The sequence below is a fragment of the Engystomops pustulosus genome, chromosome 1 (assembly GCF_040894005.1).
Source record: "Engystomops pustulosus chromosome 1, aEngPut4.maternal, whole genome shotgun sequence".
Taxonomy (NCBI): Eukaryota; Metazoa; Chordata; class Amphibia; order Anura; family Leptodactylidae; genus Engystomops; species Engystomops pustulosus.
The window spans coordinates 298,211,972-298,233,259 of record NC_092411.1 but is presented as its reverse complement, the minus strand read 5'-3'; the positions used below and the strand labels follow the sequence as shown (position 1 = coordinate 298,233,259).

The 21,288-nt window shown below is 50.3% G+C and overlaps 1 protein-coding gene across 7 annotated transcripts; it reads right to left on the bottom strand.

Moving 5' to 3' along the window:
- Positions 1 to 1,228: 1,228 nt before the first annotated feature.
- LOC140084301 (PC-esterase domain-containing protein 1A-like) lies at positions 1,229 to 18,491 on the bottom strand. 7 transcript variants are annotated; one of them, XM_072126442.1, is made up of 11 exons: positions 18,389 to 18,491; positions 7,661 to 7,756; positions 7,484 to 7,563; positions 7,165 to 7,397; positions 6,949 to 7,090; positions 6,632 to 6,872; positions 6,257 to 6,352; positions 6,121 to 6,180; positions 6,014 to 6,046; positions 1,677 to 1,751; positions 1,229 to 1,572 (listed from the first exon to the last, which is right to left on the bottom strand). In XM_072126442.1, exons 1-11 carry the CDS (start codon positions 18,456 to 18,458, stop codon positions 1,361 to 1,363), a joined length of 1,338 nt encoding a protein of 445 aa, XP_071982543.1. In that variant the 5' UTR covers positions 18,459 to 18,491; the 3' UTR covers positions 1,229 to 1,360. The 7 variants fall into 7 exon arrangements, with proteins under 7 accessions (XP_071982543.1, XP_071982541.1, XP_071982542.1 ...); XM_072126440.1 differs by lacking the exon at positions 18,389 to 18,491 and adding an exon at positions 18,261 to 18,345; XM_072126441.1 differs by lacking the exon at positions 18,389 to 18,491 and adding an exon at positions 18,261 to 18,344 and having other exon boundaries at positions 1,677 to 1,748.
- Positions 18,492 to 21,288: the final 2,797 nt, after the last annotated feature.

Genomic DNA, 21,288 nt, shown 5'->3' with positions numbered 1-21,288 from the left:
CTGCCCGGGACCTCCCCAAATCACAATATGACCCTCCTCACTGCCTGGGACCCACCTACATCACAATGTGACCCTCCTCACTGCCCAGGACCCCCCTCACTGCTCGGGACCCCCCTACATCACAATGTGACCCTCCTCACTGCTCGGGACCCCCCTACATCACAATGTGACCCTCCTCACTGCCCGGGACCCCCCTACATCACAGCCTCCTCACTGCCCGGGACCCCCCTACATCACAGCCTCCTCACTGCCCGGGACCCCCCTACATCACAATATGACCATTTCATAGACTCCTTATCCGTGACAATACTCTGTTATCTCTCTGTTATCAGCCATTACACCCCGGGGAGAGGAGACTGTATGAGATGTGTACACATATGAAGGGAGAGGTCAGGAGAAGACAGATCTATGTCCTGGAAAGTCCCTGGGGAGATCTCCGGCTGCCAGTAATTTGCACAATGACTTGGGATGTTCTCACAGTTGTGGTTGAGTGGTGTGACCTCTAATGACCTTGTACCTCTACCCAGACTTGTAAACCTGGGAGACCCCAAAACACAAGCGCTCATCACCCAGAGTTCAGGGACCAAGCGGCTGCAGACATCCGGCTCTTATTACTCTGTATTATATAAGGCCATCCCTACCGGCTACCCCTGGGGATCTATACTGGCGGCGATCCCTACCGGCTACATTCTGGGTTATATATTTAAAAACAAAAAATATTAACATACATGAGCCGTGTTGGGTCCTGCATGAGAACTGCAGAGGAGCCAAACAGGTTCCATCTGCAACAAAATTTATTTCAAATGCAGCAAAAATACAACAACAACAAAAAAAAAAAAACACAACAACTTTTTAAAGAAGAAAAAAAAAAAAAAAAAAAAAACTTGAGGATGCCGCCACAGTCCCTACACCTTCACCAGGGGAGGCGCCGTGTACCCCAAGACCACACCTCCCGATCGTACAAGTGTAACTCCAAATTCATAAAAGTGCAAAAAGCGAAACAAAAACTCAGCTCCTCTACAGCAGCAACAATGGCGGGAGGTTAATACTTTCTTCATGGTGCAGATACTGAGGTCAGTAGAACACGGGGAGAGACATCCTCCTCTGACCGCCACGTAGTATGATACCGCCACGTAGTATAATACCGCCACGTATAACGTGACTATAGTGAACTAACCAAACCTCCTGGTAACAGAGGCGAAGACTTTACCAACAAAACTCCTAAGGCTTCAGTGCAACAAACAAAAACTTTCACTCCAGGAAAAAACAAGTGCAACATTGATAATATAGTGCAAGTCACGAGGGCCACAAACAGCCAACAGAGGGCCCCAGGGCCTCACGGGGTCCGCACTGGAAGAGCTCAGTAGATCCTGGGCAGGTACATGGGAGGTCGGGGGTACGGGTGGGTCCAGCCCCCTCGAGGTTTCAGCGCCCGCCTGGGCATCATCTTCATACTCCAGTCCTCTTGTGGGTACGGACTGTGGTGGGGAAACGGGGAGAAGTTCATGGGTGGCAGCGGCATGTGCGGGAGGAGGAAGCTCCTGCTGGCAAATGGTGGACCTTGAGGAGGACCTAGAGGAGGAGATGGAGAAAAGGTGAGGTTATACGGGGGCATATAAATAGTGGTCATTGCTGATGGTAGTGATTTTAGCCACTTACTGAGTGTGGGCACTTACCTGGGGGGTGGGGGCAGTATCCAGGGGCGATGTTAGCGCTTAGTAGAGGACTATCAGTCACAAAGGGAGAAGCTGCTGAAACAAAGAAAAATTATCACTGTAACCAGAACCCGGGCAGGAAGAGGAGGACGAGAGAGCGGAGGGGGAAGAGGAGGGGAGGAGAGGACGAGAGAGCGGAGGGGGGAGGGGGAAGAGGAGGGGAGGAGAGGACGAGAGAGCGGAGGGGGGAGGGGGAAGAGGAGGGGAGGAGAGGACGAGAGAGCGGAGGGGGAAGAGGAGGGGAGGAGAGGACGAGAGAGCGGAGGGGGGAGGGGGAAGAGGAGGGGAGGAGAGGACGAGAGAGCGGAGGGGGGAGGGGGAAGAGGAGGGGAGGAGAGGACGAGAGAGCGGAGGGGGGAGGGGGAAGAGGAGGGGAGGAGAGGACGAGAGAGCGGAGGGGGAAGAGGAGGGGAGGAGAGGACGAGAGAGCGGAGGGGGAAGGGGAGGGGAAGATGAGAGATCAGGGCAGGACGAGAGAGCAATCACATGGCCGTCGTTGGATCCACATTGAAATTGGTTGATTGAAATCTGCAGTGATTATTTGGGATTCCTGTTTTGCAATCATGTGTAAGGAGCCAAAGTTTGCTGCATATCGCAGGGTGTTAACACATGGCCTCTGACAAAGCTGTCGGCGTCTTCTGGAGATAGTCGCTCTGCATGACCTCATCGGGGATCGGTTGCCATGACAGCCTCGGGTCTTCTGAAGACCCGAGGCTGTCTGTATTTAACCCATTCATTACTATATGCTAATTATACATTGTATGAGGATGAAAATCCCCATATCCTGCCATACTGTACTGTAGTATGGAAGTATAAGATAGGATCACTCAGACAACATAGGGTTTAGGTACACTAGGGAGTCTGAAAAATAGGAAAAGTAAAAAAAAAAATAAATAAAAAATTCAAATCACCCCCCTTTCCCTTTACAGTAAAAATCAAACACATTAGGCCATTATTAGCGCCAGAAGATGGCAAAATAAATTCTACTCAAGTTTTTAATTTTTGTAAATGTATGAAAACATAAAACCTATACAAATTTGTTATCCCCGTGATCGCACTGACCCAAAGAATAAAGTAGACGCGTCAGTTGGGGCGCTCAGTGAAAGCCCTAATATTAAAGCCCACAAGAAAACGCAGTAAATGCGTTTTTTCACCATTTTCACTGCATTTGGAATTTCTTTCCCGCTTCCCAGTATTCGGCAGGGAATATTCAATACCATCACTATGAAGTGCAATTTGTTACGCAGAAAACAAGCCCCCGCACAGCTCTGCACGTGTTAAAAAAAAGTTAGATTTTTGATTGTGGGCAGCGAAAAATGAAAAAAAACCAAAAAGGACGAGGTCCTTAAAGGGTTAACTCCCTATCCCCTACCACGGCCTTCCACCCCCAGTCACTAGAAGCAAACATCAGTGTCCTATTGAAGCCGGTTATAGACCCGTCTCACTCCTAAACATTGATGCGAAATAATTTTCTAAGATACGAGCCGACTGTCTGCCCCTCACCTTCCAAATATCAATCATACAGACCAAGGCAGGGAAGCCAGGGGCCATCTAAACAAGACTTTCCTCCTGATGGCACATGCTCGCAAGCGCTCACTTCCCTCCTGCCTTCTCTCGATCAACACGGAAAAGGCCTTCGATAGGGTCCACTGGGGCTTTATCACAACCAGGGCTCCTCCCATCATTTTTAGGTAAAGTCCTTGCGCTTTATAACCGACCCCCCCCCCCCCCCGACACAGCGAAGAATATCCTTTCCCTCTCTCTCCTCAGAGTTTGAACGATACAGTCGGAGTAACTTTAAAATTATAGCAAATCGGAAGCGTTCAACGCTTCGCCATTTCATACTGAAGCCCAGTCCATGAAGGGACAGCCATCACATACCCGGGAATCCAGGTCCCCACCGATATTTCCAAACTATGCTCCTTCAATTTTTTTGGCCACTAAGAAAACACACTAAAGGAGATCTCCTCTTACGACAAGAAGCATCCATCTTTGGGTGAAGTAATGTCATAAAAAAAAAAAAAAAAAAAAAATGGACATATTGCCTCGTTTCCTCCATCTATTCCAAGGGGTCCCGATCCATCCAGCCTCCATTATACTTTTTCAAATCCATCCGTACAGCCTGGTTACGTTTCATCTGGGGCTCAGTCTATCCGAGAATTGGATGGCGTTTTCTTATCCGCTCGAGGTAGCAGGAGGTGTGGACTTACCTGATTTTAGGTTCCATCTTCCAGCATCCACTCCAGTGATTTGGATTGGACTGAGCAATATAGTACTACGATCCCGCTAAGCCTACTCTGCTCCGTATCGCCGGGTGGAACTGGAGTCGCAGACTCTTTAGCACAAACCTTGAAATTATGGGGTTCTCTCATTCAGCGCAGAGTCCTAGCAAGGCATTTACACCCCTATTCCATAATCCAGACTTTCTGTCAGCCTTTTCTAGGTCCCTCTTCCTCGGCCGCTCAGCCCATGAGGAGCTTCGTATGCACGACCTGTTGGGAGAGGCCCCGTTGCCTTTGTTTAGGGACCTTGCTACAGCCCCAGAGACCGCACATCTACCATGGATAGAACCCTCCCAGCTGGGATCCCTTCTTAGAAGTCCAGGCTTTCAACGACCAGTTGACACCCTTTGAGGACCTCTCCCCCCCCCCCCCCATTCCCGAGCATCCCATCCAGAGCAGGGAATTTTGCAAATGTATAGTCTTAGTGAAGGAGTCAAACACCTCTGATCTGTCATACATGGCTAGTGAAGAAAGACTTGGGCATAGTTTTGTCGTTGAAGGATTGGGATAAGGCTCTTTCCATTCACAAACTCGATTACAAGTGCTATGCAAGAAGCAACTCCAAAATACTCTCAAGATGGTAAAAGGTCCCGGCTCTACTTCATCTTTCCCTCGCTCCCAGATACGTGTTGGAGATGCGGTGTTGAAAAAGGAGACTGCTCCACCATACAACCACCATATGTGGAGCATAACTCTTCCCTTTTTTGGAACCAGGTATTTGAGGACCTTTCTGAACTCTCCAATTGTTGGTAAACCGGAAGGAGCCTTGATGTCCATCTTACCAGGAGAGCTGGGGAAGCAAAAGCATAATTTACTAAGATTCTCTCTAAGGGCAGCCAGCTCATTCATCCCCCGAATGTGCCATTCCACCACCCTCCCTCCCTCCGTCTCCGACTGGGCCCAAGAAATGCTCCGGACTTGGCGTATGGAAGAAATCATGGCCGATATAAATGGCTCATCAAAGGTTCTTAAAGCTATGGCAGCCCTGGATAGTATACATTTCTGATTTAATCCGTCTGTATGACTGATTTCTGTCCTATGCTTTGGGGTTATAGCCGTCCACCACTAGTCATCACCACTGAGCAGAGTCCACAATGTGTCATATTCCACAAGGTACGACTCACGACATGGACTGTACTACATGGGCCGCGAAATACTGATGGCGCCCGCTTCTTTATGATTCAGTCTATACACCTGATTGGTATATCAAGACTACTGCTAAATAATATCATTTTACTCCGAACGTCTAAATATAGATCCACACGAGTTCACTTTCTATATGCCCCGCTCTTTAGACATTGTTTGTTGTGCCTTTGTGTCGCTTGTTTATTAGACTATTGCATGTTAAAAGGGATTCTTTGAACAAATTAATTCGCCAGCACATACCACAAAAAATAAGCCCGTACACTGATCCGTTACCAAAGTGTGAAAAAGTTACTGGCCTCAGAATTTGTCAAAATTATTATTAAATGTACAAAAGATGTTAAATTCTTCAAAATCTATTAAAACCTAGATAAAAGCGATATCCCTGTGATCATGGCGGCCCAAAGAAGAGAGACTGTCATTTGGAGTTTAGAAAAAAACCTGTAAAACAGAACCACAAAAAAAAAAAAAAAAAAAAAAAAAAAAGGCCAGAAAGTTTTTTTTTTTTTTGTCAATGTTATTCAATAACAGCTCATTCATCCCGATTAGAGTATATTCAATAACGCCACTAAAAAGTACAATTTTTCCAGCAAATAACAAGCCCTCGCTCCTCTCTAAACCTAAAAATATAAAATCTCCCTTTTGGGATAAGGGAGTAATAAACAAAACGCAAAAATGTCCTGAAGGGGTTAAGATCCAAAAACACAAGGGGTTTTGTAACTCAAAACCACAAAATTCAAGTTGTGACCAATCAGAAGACAAAACATTTAATACCATTAAGGATAAAAGGTAGCGGAGAGGTAGAAGGTGGAGGACGAGGAGAGGACATGTTGGAGAAGAGGATATAGAGGACATGTTGCACTTGGTCCTTACCATCAGAGGTGAAGTAGCCCGGGCACAGGACACCTGGTGGGCAGAGGGCACAGGTTACACATCACAGGACTGGATGATCACACAGAGGTGTAAGTGGCGATACTCACCGCTCATGGCATTAATACTAATCCCATCGAAGGATGTGTATCCCGGCATGTAGGCAGCCCCTGCAGAGACCCGGCACCCATAAACCGTTATCCATCATAGTATAATCCCACCGGGGTGTTGGGGTTGGATCCTTACCTTGGCCGCAGCGCTCTCGCTTTTGTATTGGGGGGCGCAGCTTAGGACAGGGATCAGTTTTCAGTGCAACTGACACAGGAGGTTCAGCTGTAGAGCCTGAGACGTGGGAAGACAGAGAAAGTTACTACAGGACTGGAGACATGGCAGAAGATGTGAGGTCACTCAGGAGAAGATTAGAACTTCCACAGACTTGACACAATAGATGAAGAGTAGCTGCACTGCAGATATCAGCAGGATCTTCAACCTTCCTCCTCTCAACATACAACATCTCAGACAGAAGCTTCCAGAGATGTTTGGGAGGTGCAGAGGAACATCTAAAGGACATCCAATCCAGCCATGAACTACCACAGTGTGGAGTTAAGAAGAGTCACGCACCTTCTGGCATCTTGCCCTTTGGCATCTCCACCCCCCAGGCCCGTGCGATGTGGGTCAGCAGGATCTGGCTGTACTTCCGATGGGCCACTGGATTCCAGTGGACGGCATCCCGACATCGGAGGCGCAGGTTGCAGCGGAAGTGATAGTGCATGTCCAGCACGTCCAGCTTGTGGAAATCCGCCAGCGTTGCGCTGAAGAAGTTCCCCTCCGCAATGTCCATCCGCAGGTTGTGTACCGTGTTCTGGAGAGAGAAACCCAGAACAGAAGAAATGTCACATCTGCTCACATCTCTTTACTTATCGCTCTGGGGCAGTTACCTCTGGGATTTCGTTATCCCTGAATCCCACCGGCATGGTCATGTTCCATATGATGAGGCACTGGGGGCTCAGGACCTCCTTGAGGCGCTGGAACAAGTTGTCCAGGTTGGTCTTGTACACCTCCAGGTGATGGTCATCGTACCTGCAGGAGATGAGGACAATGAGTATCTGCTGGAGCAACATGGCAGCGCCGGTACAAGGTTACATGGCGGTCACCTCATGAGGTCCCACACGCAGGAGTTCACCATCACCACATCGGGCTGGGGGCCTCTCTGGAAGTCGGACAGTACGCTCTCCAGGTAAGTAGAGTAGACGCGGGTCAGAAAGTAGAAGCGCACAAGATGGTGGCCGGTCCGGTACTGCCGCACTTCTCGGTAAGTGGTCCCATTGTGCATTTCATTCAGGGAGCCGCCCTCCACCAGCGCGTCATTCTCAAAGCTCATCTCCCCCTGCAGAGAGGGAATAGTGGCTATACTCATGTGTCCAGCAGCACAGAGGATGTCAGGAGAAGAGGTCAAAATCAGAAGGAGCTCACCTTACGCTTCAGCTGGGCTTCAGATACAAATTTATCATCCCGCAGCAGCTTCACCAGGTCCTTGTACACTGATCTCTGGACTGAAAGACACAAGGTGAGGTCAGGCTGGAGCAGAGATGTCAGCTATGATCTGACCACGCGTACCGGACACGGTACATACAGCAGGGGGGCACTTACTGGAGTCCCCCAGGACCACCACAAACTTGTTGTGCAGTAACTGGCGAACATCTGCTGAGCGGAAGTGCCCCATGATTGTACCCCGACATCCAGGCCCTGCAAGACAGCGGAGACATGACAATCACACATGGAGCAGAGCACAAGGTAGGTTCCTGCAGGATGCAGAGGGACATGTCCAGTATGAGGTAGGAGTGTCATTTCTGGGGCCTCCTCACATGTACAAGGAGTTGCATCTTCTTCTGTTAGAAACTAAACAAAAACTCGAGGCAAGAAACAAAGTATGAGGCTTGTCTCCATCACAGAACGGATCCTGGAGCCACCACTCATGTCAGAGACACCTACCACTGCTCATATGATGAAATCATACAAGCACACCACCCTGTAGGCTATTTAATACTGATGCCCGCAGATACTTTAGTTAGGCACAGCGATCTTTAGTTTAGCTAAAAACGATTAACTCACATATGTAAATTAGCCCTCCGGTGCTACCCCTACGTCATCAGCTCTCTGCCAATGCCTTCCAATTGTTAATTATTCACGCCTCCGTCTTTCACGGCTCTCGGCACCTCAAGGAGGGCGGGTAGAAAGACAGAGGCATTAAATATTAAAAATTGGAAGGCATTGGCGGAGAGCTGATGACGTAGGGGTAGCACCGGAGGGCTAATTTACATATGTGAGTTAATCGTTTTTAGCTAAACTAAAGATCGCTGTGCCTAACTAAAGTATCTGCGGGCATCAGTATTAAATAGCCTACAGGGTGGTGTGCTTGTATGATTTCATCATGCGGGCAGTGGTAGGATTCCTTTAAGGAGCATTAACTTCAACAAACGACATGTCACCCCAAAATATGTGCCCACCTCAGCAATGCCACCCATAATATCACCAGACAGAGGGGGTAACACTGAGGCTCAGAGGTAAAGCACCGGATGTGGAGGACGTGTTCCTCACAAGAGCAGAATTGGGGCAGCCTCGTCCCATCGTTTTTAGGACGTACCCGTACACCCTGCAGAGTGTGTGTGGTTCCACTGAAGACCGGAGACATGGACACCAAAACCGACACACACAACAATAATTTTATTGGATATAACTTAAAAAAAAAAAAAAAAAGTTAAAACAAGCAGAATAGGTGGCGGGCAGCGTACACAAAACACTTACCATATTTTTCAGACGATAAGGTGCACCGGATTATAAGGCTCATCATCAATAAAGGCCTGCTAAGACGTCTAGGTTCATATACAAGGCGCACCGGATTATAAGGCGCAGGCAGTTTCTTGGTGGCTGTTGGGTTGGAAGGTGGTCCGTGCGGGAGGCAGATGAGGAAGCCACGTGGTTTGCTCTATAACACCTGTTGTTCGTGCCCCGCGTGGTCTTCAGTTCCCGCTAGAGATTTGCTGTGAAGGGGCCAGCTTTGGTAGCGGGGACCCACGTAAGGAGAGTCCGCTGCCCTCCTCCAGTCACTGCCGAGTCCCCCTCTGGTACTGCCGGCCATGCAGGGTCGCGGCTCCGGTCTCTCCATGCTACTGTCCTGCTCCGATGAACGGAGGGCTAAATGTTGGTATCATGGTGCCAAGGCACTTCAGGAGCCGTTGTGGGGTATTGTGCCCGTCTACAGGGTGGGCAGGATATTGCTGCCGTGGCCCAGAGCTCTTGTTAAACACAACCGTTTCATCTAGAAGGCGCACCGGACTATAAGGCGCACCTTGGATTTCTAAGAAAAGCATAGGATTTTTTGTGCGCCTTATAGTCCGAAAAATATGGTATGTTCAAAGTTATGAATTCCTGTAATAAAGTGCATAACATGAAGCAAAAAACACAGTAAGACTCGAGTCACTGCAGTTACTGTATTTTTTCTTGATGTTATGCACTTTATTATATGAATTCATAACTTTTAACATTTGTATTTTGTCGTATTGTTTTCTTACTGCAGTCGCTTTTTATAGGCTTTTATGTTACAGTTCTGTAGTGTAACCACCAGGCACTGAGCAGTGACTGGTCGCTGTGCACGGCGGAGGTTTTGCTCATTTTTGTAGCCGTCACATGGCAAGACGAGTGCCCCGAAGACCACGATCAGTGACGCACAGCACCCCTCAGTATCCGCGCTGTCTACTGCTGCATTCACTCCAGTTCTCTTGTTCGGTGTCACTGATCTGTGGTGCACATCACTGGTCAGCACCGCTGCTCACTTAGGGAGGTCATACAGGCACGTGGAGGCCACACACAATACTAATCCTCATCAGGAGCATGCCCAGGTGTTGTAGGGAGGTCATACAGGCACGTGGAGGCCACACACACACACACAGTACTGAGCCTCATCAGGAGCATGCCCAGGTGTTATAGGAAGGTCACACAGGCATGTGGAGGCCACACACAATACTGAGCCTCATCAGGAGCATGCCCAGGTGTTATAGGAAGGTCACACAGGCATGTGGAGGCCACACACAATACTGAGCCTCATCAGGAGCATGCTCAGGTGTTGTAGGGAGGTCATACAGGCACATGGAGGCCACACACACACACACAGTACTGAGCCTCATCAGGAGCATGTCCAGGTGTTGTAGGCAGGTCACACATGCACGTGGAGGCCACACAATACTGAGCCTCATCAGGAGCTTCCCAGGTGTTGTAGGGAGGTCATACAGGCACGTGGAGGCTACACACACTACTGAGCCTCATCAGGAGCATGTCCAGGTGTTGTAGGGAGGTCATACAGGCACGGGGAGGTCACACACACAATACTGGGCCTCATCAGGAGCATGTCCAGGTGTTGTAGGGAGGTCATACAGGCACGTGGGGGCCACACACAACACTGAGTAATAAATCTCAAAAACTAACAGCCAAATAAATAACTGCCTGTAAAGAGGAACATTAAAAAAATCTCTTTATTCAATTATTCATATTAAAAACTCGGCTCATAACCAACAAGAGCCTTGTGCAAATACTTAGGCTTAGGTACCGGCTAATGAACCAGCCCTATATCATCCACCCTAGTCTTGTTTATTGGGGTGAGAAGACATGAAGGGGTTAATTTCTATCACCTCGCTGGTTGTTGATTGTAAGGGATTCCACCCCCAAAGGAGGACCTACTAGAAGTGAAAACAATGGAGCGAAATTGAGGGTATAAACCTCTAAAGGCTTCCATTAATGTGTATAACTCTTATTACAGTGCCGCGGTATAATGGCGACTAACGGCGCAGCACTACCCCTGCAATACACCTAACGGTGCATGGTGATTTACATTAGAGTATAGCACATAAGGGACGAGCCATGTAGTGTCACATTCCATTGGTGCTATTGACGCTCATATCCCTGATCTCCATGCGCTAACTTGTCCGAGTCGGCGGAGTTACAAAATCTGTGCCCAGATTTCAGGCCAGGACGTTTGTTGTTTTAATTCATCCTTTCTATCTGGCTTCTATATACACAGCACAACACCCTCGCTGACTAGCTTGACAAGACGCCGGCACTAGTTTGGCCGCGCGTTCCACGTGCACGCGTGGCTATATGTAGCCTAAGCACCGCCCCCTGCGTGCCGGTATTAGCCAATGGGGTTTCCACTAATCCACCTTTCAAGCTCCGTCATATGTGACAGATCAAGCACGTCACCAAAAGAGGTGCGTCTCCATCCACCAATCACAAGAGCCGTGGAGGCGTGTCCACCCTCTTGATCTAGGCTACTGCCGCAAAGTAAGGCGGAGAAATAAAGTGTAATGCGGGATGTTATATTGCGGACCTGCAAGGTAAGTATCCATCATACATCAATGAACAATAAAGGCCTATACATTTAGGAAGTAAAACCAGAGTGGGATTAACCCGGGTCAGAGACAGTAATACATCAGCATAAAAGCAGATCGAAGGAAGAGGACCAGACAACATATATACACTCACCGGCCACTTTATTAGGTCCACCTGTCCAACTGCTCGTTAACACTTAATTTCTAATCAGTCAATCACATGGCGGCAACTCAGTGCATTTAGGCATGTAGACATGGTCAAGACAATCTCCTGCAGTTCTCCCGAGCATCAGTATGGGGAAGAATGGTGATTTGTGGCCTGTGAACGTGGCATGGTTGTTGGTGCCAGAAGGGCTGGTCTGAGTATTTCAGAAACTGTTGATCTACTGGGATTTTCACGCACAACCATCTCTAGGGTTTACAGAGAATGGTCCGAAAAAAAAACCATCCAGTGAGCGGCAGTTCTGTGGGCGGAAATGCCTTGTTGATGCCAGAGGTCAGAGGAGAATGGGCAGACTGGTTCGAGCTGATAGAAAGGCAACAGTGACTCAAATCACCACCCGTTACACCCAAGGAAGGCAGAAGAGCATCTCTGAACGCACAGGACGTCCAACTTTGAGGCAGATGGGCTACAGCAGCAGAAGACCACACCGGGTGCCACTCCTTTCAGCTAAGAACAGGAAACTGAGGCTACAATTTGCACAAGCTCATCGAAATTGGACAGTAGAACATTGGAAAAACGTTGCCTGGTCTGATGAGTCTCGATTTCTGCTGCGACATTCGGATGGTAGGGTCAGAATTTGGCGTCAACAACATGAAAGCATGGATCCATCCTGCCTTGTATCAGCGGGTCAGGCTGGTGGTGGTGGTGTCATGGATCCATCCTGCCTTGTATCAGCGGTCAGGCTGGTGGTGGTGGTGTCATGGATCCATCCTGCCTTGTATCAGCGGCTCAGGCTGGTGGTGGTGGTGTCATGGATCCATCCTGCCTTGTATCAGCGGCTCAGGCTGGTGGTGGTGGTGTCATGGATCCATCCTGCCTTGTATCAGCGGCTCAGGCTGGTGGTGCTGGTGTCATGGATCCATTCTGCCTTGTATCAGCGGCTCAGGCTGGTGGTGGTGGTGTCATGGACCCATCCTGCCTTGTATCAGCGGGTCAGGCTGGTGGTGGTGGTGTCATGGATCCATCCTGCCTTGTATCAGCGGTCAGGCTGGTGGTGGTGGTGTCATGGATCCATCCTGCCTTGTATCAGCGGTCAGGCTGGTGGTGCTGGTGTCATGGATCCATCCTGCCTTGTATCAGCGGCTCAGGCTGGTGGTGCTGGTGTCATGGATCCATCCTGCCTTGTATCAGCGGGTCAGGCTGGTGGTGGTGGTGTCATGGATCCATCCTGCCTTGTATCAGCGGGTCAGGCTGGTGGTGGTGGTGTCATGGATCCATCCTGCCTTGTATCAGCGGGTCAGGCTGGTGGTGGTGGTGTCATGGATCCATCCTGCCTTGTATCAGCGGTCAGGCTGGTGGTGCTGGTGTCATGGATCCATCCTGCCTTGTATCAGCGGCTCAGGCTGGTGGTGCTGGTGTCATGGATCCATCCTGCCTTGTATCAGCGGTTCAGGCTGGTGGTGGTGGTGTCATGGATCCATCCTGCCTTGTATCAGCGGGTCAGGCTGGTGGTGGTGGTGTCATGGTGTCTTTGGGCCCCTTGGTACAACGCCACAGCCTACCTGAGTATTGTTGCTGAGCATGTCCATCCCTTTATGAGCACAATGTACCCTGTAACATCTGATGGCTACTTTCAGCAGGATAATGCGCCATGTCATAAAGCTGGAATCATCTCAGACTGGTTTCTTGAACATGACAATGAGGTCACTGGACACAAATGGCCTCCACAGTCACCAGATCTCAATCCAATAGAGCATCTTTGGGATGTGGTGGAACGGGAGATTCGCATCATGGATGTGCAGCCGACAAATCTGCGGCAACTGTGTGATGCCAGGAGCATGCCGAGGTGTTGTAGGGAGGTCATACAGGCACACGGAGGCCACACACACTGCTGAGCCTCATCAGGAGCATACCCAGGTGTTGTAGGGAGGTCATACAGGCACATGGAGGTCATACACAATACTGGGCCTCATCAGGAGCATGCCGAGGCGTTGTAGGGAGGTCATACAGGCACATGGAGGTCATACACAATACTGAGCCTCATCAGGAGCATGCCGAGGTGTTGTAGGGAGGTCATACAGGCACATGGAGGTCATACACAATACTGAGCCTCATCAGGAGCATGCTGAGGTGTTGTAGGGAGGTCATACAGGCACATGGAGGCCACATACACTACTGACCTCATCAGGAGCATGCCGAGGTGTTGTAGGGAGGTCATACAGACACATGGAGGTCATACACAATACTGAGCCTCATCAGGAGCATGCTGAGGTGTTGTAGGGAGGTCATACAGGCACATGGAGGCCACATACACTACTGACCTCATCAGGAGCATGCTGAGGTGTTGTAGGGAGGTCATACCGGCACATGGAGACCACACATAATACTGAGCCTCATCAGGAGCATGCCGAGGTGTTGTAGGGAGGTCATACAGGCACATGGAGGTCATACACAATACTGAGCCTCATCAGGAGCATGCTGAGGTGTTGTAGGGAGGTCATACAGGCACATGGAGGCCACATACACTACTGACCTCATCAGGAGCATGCCGAGGTGTTGTAGGGAGGTCATACAGACACATGGAGGTCATACACAATACTGAGCCTCATCAGGAGCATGCTGAGGTGTTGTAGGGAGGTCATACAGGCACATGGAGGCCACATACACTACTGACCTCATCAGGAGCATGCCGAGGTGTTGTAGGGAGGTCATACAGACACATGGAGGTCATACACAATACTGAGCCTCATCAGGAGCATGCTGAGGTGTTGTAGGGAGGTCATACAGGCACATGGAGGCCACATACACTACTGACCTCATCAGGAGCATGCTGAGGTGTTGTAGGGAGGTCATACCGGCACATGGAGACCACACATAATACTGAGCCTCATCAGGAGCATGCCGAGGTGTTGTAGGGAGGTCATACAGGCACATGGAGGTCATACACAATACTGAGCCTCATCAGGAGCATGCTGAGGTGTTGTAGGGAGGTCATACAGGCACATGGAGGCCACATACACTACTGACCTCATCAGGAGCATGCCGAGGTGTTGTAGGGAGGTCATACAGACACATGGAGGTCATACACAATACTGAGCCTCATCAGGAGCATGCTGAGGTGCTGTAGGGAGGTCATACAGGCACATGGAGGCCACATACACTACTGAGCCTCATCAGGAGCATGCCGAGGTGTTGTAGGGAGGTCATACAGGCACGTGGAGGTCACACACACTACTGAGCCTCATCAGGAGCATGTCCAGGTGTTGTAGGGAGGTCACACATGCACGTGGAGGCCACACAATACTGACCTCATCAGGAGCTTCCCAGGTGTTGTAGGGAGGTCATACAGGCACGTGGAGGCTACACACACTACTGAGCCTCATCAGGAGCATGCTGAGGTGTTGTAGGGAGGTCATACAGGCACATGGAGGCCACATACACTACTGACCTCATCAGGAGCATGCTGAGGTGTTGTAGGGAGGTCATACCGGCACATGGAGACCACACACACTACCAAGCCTCATCAGGAGCATGCCGAGGTGTTGTAGGGAGGTCATACAGACACATGGAGGTCATACACAATACTGAGCCTCATCAGGAGCATAGCGAGGTGTTGTAGGGAGGTCATACAGGCACATGGAGACCACACACAATACTGAGCCTCATCAGGAGCATGCCCAGGTGTTGTAGGGAGGTCATACAGGCACATGGAGGTCATACACAATACTGAGCCTCATCAGGAGCATGTCCAGGTGTTGTAGGGAGGTCATACAGGCACATGGAGACCACACACACTACCAAGCCTCATCAGGAGCATGCCGAGGTGTTGTAGGGAGGTCATACAGACACATGGAGGTCATACACAATACTGAGCCTCATCAGGAGCATGCCCAGGTGTTGTAGGGAGGTCATACAGGCACATGGAGACCACACACAATACTGAGCCTCATCAGGAGCATGCCCAGGTGTTGTAGGGAGGTCATACAGGCACGTGGAGGCCACACACAATACTGAGCCTCATCAGGAGCATGCCGAGGTGTTGTAGGGAGGTCATACAGGCACGTGGAGGCCACACACAATACTGAGCCTCATCAGGAGCATGCCCAGGTGTTGTAGGGAGGTCATACAGGCACATGGAGACCACACACAATACTGAGCCTCATTTTGTCTTGTTTTACGGACATTACATGAAAGTTAGATCAGCCTGTAGGATTTTGTTGGGGACTCAAAATCCAGACCTTCATTGGGTAATAAATTTGATTTTCATTGATAATTTGTTTTGTTAGGACATTCAACTTTGTACAGAACAAGGTAAGAATATATTTTTTCATTCAGATCTAGGATGTGTTATTTTACTGGTGCGGGTATATGTGTGTAGTATTAATGAAATATAATAATATATACACATCTATTATACACAGTGCCCCTCACTAATATTATAATATACATATCTATATATATCCAGCACACTGCCCGCCATGTTTACAGGGAGCCGGCACAATGCACAACCACTCCCCACCTTAATATATAGGGAGCCGGCACAATGCACAACCACTCCCCACCTTAATATATAGGGAGCCGGCACACTGCATTCCCTCCCAGTATATAGGGAACATTAGTGGAGGAGGAGGGGGGCCGAGGGCACATTTCTGGAGGAGGAGGAGGAGGGCCGAGGGCACATTTCTGGAGGAGGAGGAGGAGGAGGAGGAGGGCCGAGGGCACATTTCTGGAGGAGGAGGAGGAGGAGGAGGAGGAGGGCCGAGGGCACATTTCTGGAGGAGGAGGAGGAGGGCCGAGGGCACATTTCTGGAGGAGGAGGAGGAGGGCACATTTCTGGAGGAGGAGGAGGAGGGCCGAGGGCACATTACTGGAGGAGGAGGAGGGCCGAGGGCACATTACTGGAGGAGGAGGAGGAGGAGGAGGAGGAGGAGGAGGAGGAGGAGGGCCGAGGGCACATTACTGGAGGAGGAGGAGGGCACATTTTTGGAGGAGGAGGAGGGGGGGGGCAGAGGGCACATTACTGGAGGAGGAGGAGGAGGAGGAGGGGGGGGCAGAGGGCACATTACTGGAGGAGGAGGAGAAGGAGGAGGGGGGCAGAGGGCACATTACTGGGGGAGGAGGGGGGCAGAGGGCACATTACTGGGGGAGGAGGGGGGCAGAGGGCACATTACTGGGGGAGGAGGAGGGGGGCAGAGGGCACATTACTGGGGGAGGAGGAGGGGGGCAGAGGGCACATTACTGGGGGAGGAGGAGGGGGCAGAGGGCACATTACTGGGGGGGAGGAGGGGGGCAGAGGGCACATTACTGGGGGAGGAGGAGGGGGGCAGAGGGCACATTACTGGGGGAGGAGGAGGGGGGCAGAGGGCACATTACTGGGGGAGGAGGAGGGGGGCAGAGGGCACATTACTGGGGGAGGAGGGGGGCAGAGGGCACATTACTGGGGGAGGAGGGGGGCAGAGGGCACATTACTGGGGGAGGAGGGGGGGCAGAGGGCACATTACTGGGGGAGGAGGGGGGCAGAGGGCACATTACTGGGGGAGGGGGGGCAGAGGGCACATTACTGGGGGGGGAGGAGGGGGGCAGGGGGCACATTACTGGGGGGAGGAGGAGGGGGGCAGGGGGCACATTACTGGGGGGAGGAGGAGGGGGGCAGGGGGCACATTACTGGGGGGAGGAGGAGGGGGGCAGAGGGCACATTACTGGGGGAGGAGGGGGGCAGAGGGCACATTACTGGGGGGGGAGGAGGGCAGAGGGCACATTACTGGGGGAGGAGGAGGGGGGCAGAGGGCACATTACTGGGGGAGGAGGAGGGGGCAGAGGGCACATTACTGGGGGAGGAGGAGGGGGCAGAGGGCACATTACTGGGGGGAGGAGGAGGGGGGCAGAGGGCACATTACTGGGGGAGGAGGGGGGCAAGGGGGCACATTACTGGGGGGGGAGGAGGGCAGAGGGCACATTACTTGGGGAGGAGGGGGGCAGAGGGCACATTACTGGGGGGAGGGGGGCAGAGGGCACATTACTGGGGGGAGGAGTAGGGGGGCAGAGGGCACATTACTGGGGGGAGGAGGAGGGCAGAGGGCACATTACTTGGGGAGGAGGGGGGCAGAGGGCACATTACTGGGGGAGGAGGAGGGAGCAGAGGGCACATTACTGGGGGAGGAGGAGGGGGCAGAGGGCACATTACTGGGGGAGGAGGAGGGGGGCAGAGGGCACATTACTGGGGGAGGAGGAGGGGGGCAGAGGGCACATTACTGGGGGAGGAGGAGGGGGGCAGAGGGCACATTACTGGGGGGAGGAGGAGGGGGCAGAGGGCACATTACTGGGGGAGGAGGAGGGGGCAGAGGGCACATTACTGGGGGAGGAGGAGGGGGCAGAGGGCACATTACTGGGGGGAGGAGTAGGGGGGCAGAGGGCACATTACTGGGGGAGGAGGAGGGGGCAGAGGGCACATTACTTGGGGAGGAGGGGGGCAGAGGGCACATTACTGGGGGAGGAGGGGGGGCAGAGGGCACATTACTGGGGGAGGAGGAGGGGGCAGAGGGCACATTACTGGGGGAGGAGGAGGGGGCAGAGGGCACATTACTGGGGGGAGGAGTAGGGGGGCAGAGGGCACATTACTGGGGGGAGGAGGAGGGGGGCAGAGGGCACATTACTTGGGGAGGAGGGGGGCAGGGGCCACATTACTGGGGGAGTTTCTGGATCTCACCATTGGCTGCAATGAAACAAGGTGTAAGTGTCCGGGGGTCTGGAGACTCCCCCTGTATATACCGCAGTATCAGGACACGCGGGGCCGCACTGTGTGTATACATACATCTGTATATGGTCAGTACTTACCGCTCTCTCTTGTGGCCACTAACCGCTCACATTCCCCGCGCTCATCAACCACAGAGCTAACCCCTCCCATCACGCTGGCCCCGCCTATAAACGTGCCATGACCACGCCCATTTCTATACACTCACATATAAACAAGAAGGTGGAGCCGAACACCGCGTGCGAACAAGCCCCGCCCACCTACAGGGACACACCCCCTCTATTACCACCTACAGGACTATACATGACAACTCCTATCATCTCTACTACATCTATACACTACACCTCCCATCATCTCTACTACATCTATACACTACACCTCCCATCATCTCTACTACATCTATACACTACACCTCCCATCATCTCTACTACATCTATACACTACACTCCCCATCATCACTACTACATCTATACACTACACCCCCCATCATCTCTACTACATCTATACACTACACCCCCCATCATCTCTACTACATCTATACACTACACCTCCCATCATCTCTACTACATCTATACACTACACCTCCCATCATCTCTACTACATCTATACACTACACCTCCCATCATCTCTACTACATCTATACACTACACTCCCCATCATCTCTACTACATCTATACACTACACCCCCCATCATCTCTACTACATCTATACACTACACCCCCCATCATCTCTACTACATCTATACACTACACCTCCCATCATCTCTACTACATCTATACACTACACCCCCCATCATCTCTACTACATCTATACACTACACCTCCCATCATCTCTACTACATCTATACACTACACCTCCCATCATCTCTACTACATCTATACACTACTCCTCCCATCATCTCTACTACATCTATACACTACACCTCCCATCATCTCTACTACATCTATACACTACACCTCCCATCATCTCTACTACATCTATACACTACACCTCCCATCATCTCTACTACATCTATACACTACACCCCCCATCATCTCTACTACATCTATACACTACACCTCCCATCATCACTACTACATCTATACACTACACCCCCCATCATCTCTACTACATCTATACACTACACCTCCCATCATCTCTACTACATCTATACACTACACCTCCCATCATCTCTACTACATCTATACACTACACTCCCCATCATCTCTACTACATCTATACACTACACCTCCCATCATCTCTACTACATCTATACACTACACCCCCCATCATCTCTACTACATCTATACACTACACCTCCCATCATCTCTACTACATCTATACACTACATCTCCCATCATCTCTACTACATCTATACACTACACTCCCCATCATCTCTACTACATCTATACACTACACCTCCCATCATCTCTACTACATCTATACACTACACCTCCCATCATCTCTACTACATCTATACACTACACTCCCCATCATCTCTACTACATCTATACACTACACTCCCCATCATCTCTACTACATCTATACACTACACCTCCCATCATCTCTACTACATCTATACACTACACCTCCCATCATCACTACTACATCTATACACTACACCCCCCATCATCTCTACTACATCTATACACTACACCTCCCATCATCTCTACTACATCTATACACTACACCTCCCATCATCTATACACTACACCTCCCATCATCTCTACTACATCTATACACTACACCCCCCATCATCTCTACTACATCTATACACTACACCTCCCATCATCTCTACTACATCTATACACTACACCTCCCATCATCTCTACTACATCTATACACTACACCTCCCATCATCACTACTACATCTATACACTACACCTCCCATCATCACTACTACATCTATACACTACACCTCCCATCATCTCTACTACATCTATACACTACACCCCCCATCATCTCTACTACATCTATACACTACACCTCCCATCATCACTACTACATCTATACACTACACCTCCCATCATCTATACACTACACCTCCCATCATCTCTACTACATCTATACACTACACCCCCCATCATCTATACACTACACCTCCCATCATCTCTACTACATCTATACACTACACCCCCCATCATCTATACACTACACCTCCCATCATCTCTACTACATCTATACACTACACCCCCCATCATCTATACACTACACCTCCCATCATCTCTACTACATCTATACACTACACCCCCCATCATCTCTACTACATCTATACACTACACCTCCCATCATCTATACACTACACCTCCCATCATCTCTACTACATCTATACACTACACCCCCCATCATCTCTACTACATCTATACACTACACCCCCCATCATCTCTACTACATCTATACACTACACCTCCCATCATCTCTACTACATCTATACACTACACCTCCCATCATCTATACACTACACCTCCCATCATCACTACTACATCTATACACTACACCTCCCATCATCACTACTACATCTATACACTACACCTCCCATCATCTCTACTACATCTATACACTACACCCCCCATCATCTATACACTACACCTCCCATCATCTCTACTACATCTATACACTACACCCCCCATCATCTCTACTACATCTATACACTACACCCCCCATCATCTATACACTACACCTCCCATCATCTATACACTACACCTCCCATCATCTATACACTACACCTCCCATCATCTCTACTACATCTATACACTACACCTCCCATCATCTATACACTACACCTCCCATCATCTATACACTACACCTCCCATCATCTCTACTACATCTATACACTACACCCCCCATCATCTATACACTACACCTCCCATCATCACTACTACATCTATACACTACACCTCCCATCATCACTACTACATCTATACACTACACCTCCCATCATCTCTACTACATCTATACACTACACCCCCCATCATCTCTACTACATCTATACACTACACCCCCC